Below are 1963 nucleotides of genomic sequence, written 5' to 3'. Positions count from 1 at the left end.
ACGTGTGGACCGGGGGCGTTCGAGCGAGCTTCTGAGGTTGACAAAATATCAGCTCTCGAATCTAGTGGGTTCTCTCACAGGTAACTATGCGCGAGGAACGCATGCTGTGAGGCTTGGAATGACCTCAAGTCCCTTTTGCGATGGATGTATGGAGGATGAGGTGGAATCAACTCAGCACCTACTCCTTAGCTGAGCTGCTCAGGCGGGGCTAAGATCCAGGCATCTTGGCTCTTACTTCTTTGCTGCGCCTGCTGATATAGCAGACGCTGACATTAGATCTGATGAATTTCATCAGTAGCACAAAGCGGTTGACGCAAACGCAGCACAGCCATCGTTCGTAATCTACACACTTTAACCCATCCTCTTAACCATCCCAGCCCCACCTCCCCCCGCATCCCATCGGTCTTCCTCTCTCACCTCAGCTCCTTCATAATGGTATCACAAAGCACGAATCCGTTTTTCCTCGTCCAAGTGTGCTCATTCCTTGGGCAACCATACCAATCTAACCAAATTTAACCCAAGCCAAATTGCAATACAAAAATAATTCAAAGTAAATGAAAACTTTCAAGTAAATATGTTTTGTAATTGACTAAAATTATGGAAATCTGTAAACTGAGCTTAATGCATGTTTTAGACTCTTTATGAGGTTTGCACTTCGATCTCCTAGTCTTTGGTGCCGTGTTTTAGGAAAGGTAACATTTTTTGCTACTTTTCACTTCTATTTTTTCTGTACCCATCTCTTGATCGCTCCTCAAAGCTTCGCACATCTCCCTCTTTATATGTTTCTCCCTTTTTCTTTCGCTTGCTTCAAAACTATTTTTTTTATTGGTGTTGCAAGATTTGCTCTGGATTGGTTTCGTTGAAATCTTCCGAGGCTGAGTAGACGATGTACATGCACATGGCGAATCCAACTGCAGCGGGAGGGTAAAATAAAAAATACGAAAGTTCAAATTTCATATTACATTTGATTACTTACGCGTTGTGACAAAATTGAATATCATCAGCATATGAAATACATTGACAATAACAATTAAAATGCAATGCAGCAAGAAGTCCTCCACAAGAAAAATGATGATCACGAAAAAAGCGGGTGAGAAAAATATGAATAAATCCTGCAATGGAATGCGGAAGCAAAAATCTTGAAAATAGAAAAGCTAATGAATTCTGCTACACATTTCACCTCACATAGGCCGGCGAAGAGCCAAAAGCCCGATATGAAAGCACCCAAATTCGTTAGGCATGTGATCCACAAATATGTGGTTGGCTCAGCATATTCTGCAATTAATTGAAAATATATAAAAATGTATAATTCAAGTGAAAATAGCGCTAAATTAGGCTTGGACGATCAACTAATTCAGTAGCTTCCTTCAAGTAGCCAATATTTTTGGTTTACTCTAAAATACTTGAAATTCACGTTTGCTTCATATCTTCTTCACGTCGCTTGCACGCACATACCGCTTTTTTGAATATCCAGATAATAATATCGAGGATACTGATTCAGCGCATAGAACGAAATGAAGAAAGTCTTCGCACAAAACAACAACGTAATGGAGATGCCGGCGATTCTTGTAAAACGTGGCATTTTTAAAGTAAACTTTTACACTTTGACTTTTCAGTTATTTGAACAAAGAAAATATTGAGACGAAGAAGTTTGAGCATCAATTTCGAAATCACAAAACGAGAATTGACAGTAGCAAGAGAAAAAATAAAATTAACAGGGTACTACTAGAGTTTATAAAAATTACTAGATTATTCACACAGTCCTACGTAAAGGCATAATAAAAACTAAATTTAATTTTTTTATTTTATTTAATTTTATTTTTTTTTAATTTTACTTAAATTTTGTAATATTATTTAATTATTTTTAAAAATTAAATTAAATTTTCTTAATTAAATTTAACAAATACATTTTTTTGATTTAATTAAATGAAAAACAAAAATTCGAGAGAGCATGAATAATTTT

At 36.4% G+C, this 1963-nt stretch overlaps 1 protein-coding gene across 1 annotated transcript; it reads right to left on the bottom strand.

The window, feature by feature from the left end:
* Positions 1-604: 604 nt before the first annotated feature.
* LOC129246172 (uncharacterized) lies at positions 605-1684 on the bottom strand. Its single transcript, XM_054884751.1, has 4 exons — positions 1456-1684; positions 1181-1275; positions 977-1112; positions 605-911 (listed from the first exon to the last, which is right to left on the bottom strand). The coding sequence occupies exons 1-4, from the start codon at positions 1580-1582 to the stop codon at positions 823-825; spliced, it is 447 nt and encodes a 148-aa protein (XP_054740726.1). The 5' UTR covers positions 1583-1684; the 3' UTR covers positions 605-822.
* Between the last annotated feature and the right edge of the window lie 279 nt (positions 1685-1963).

Source organism: Anastrepha obliqua, chromosome 4 (assembly GCF_027943255.1).
Source record: "Anastrepha obliqua isolate idAnaObli1 chromosome 4, idAnaObli1_1.0, whole genome shotgun sequence".
In the NCBI taxonomy this organism is placed as follows: Eukaryota; Metazoa; Arthropoda; class Insecta; order Diptera; family Tephritidae; genus Anastrepha; species Anastrepha obliqua.
This window is presented reverse-complemented; position numbering and strand designations above follow the sequence as displayed.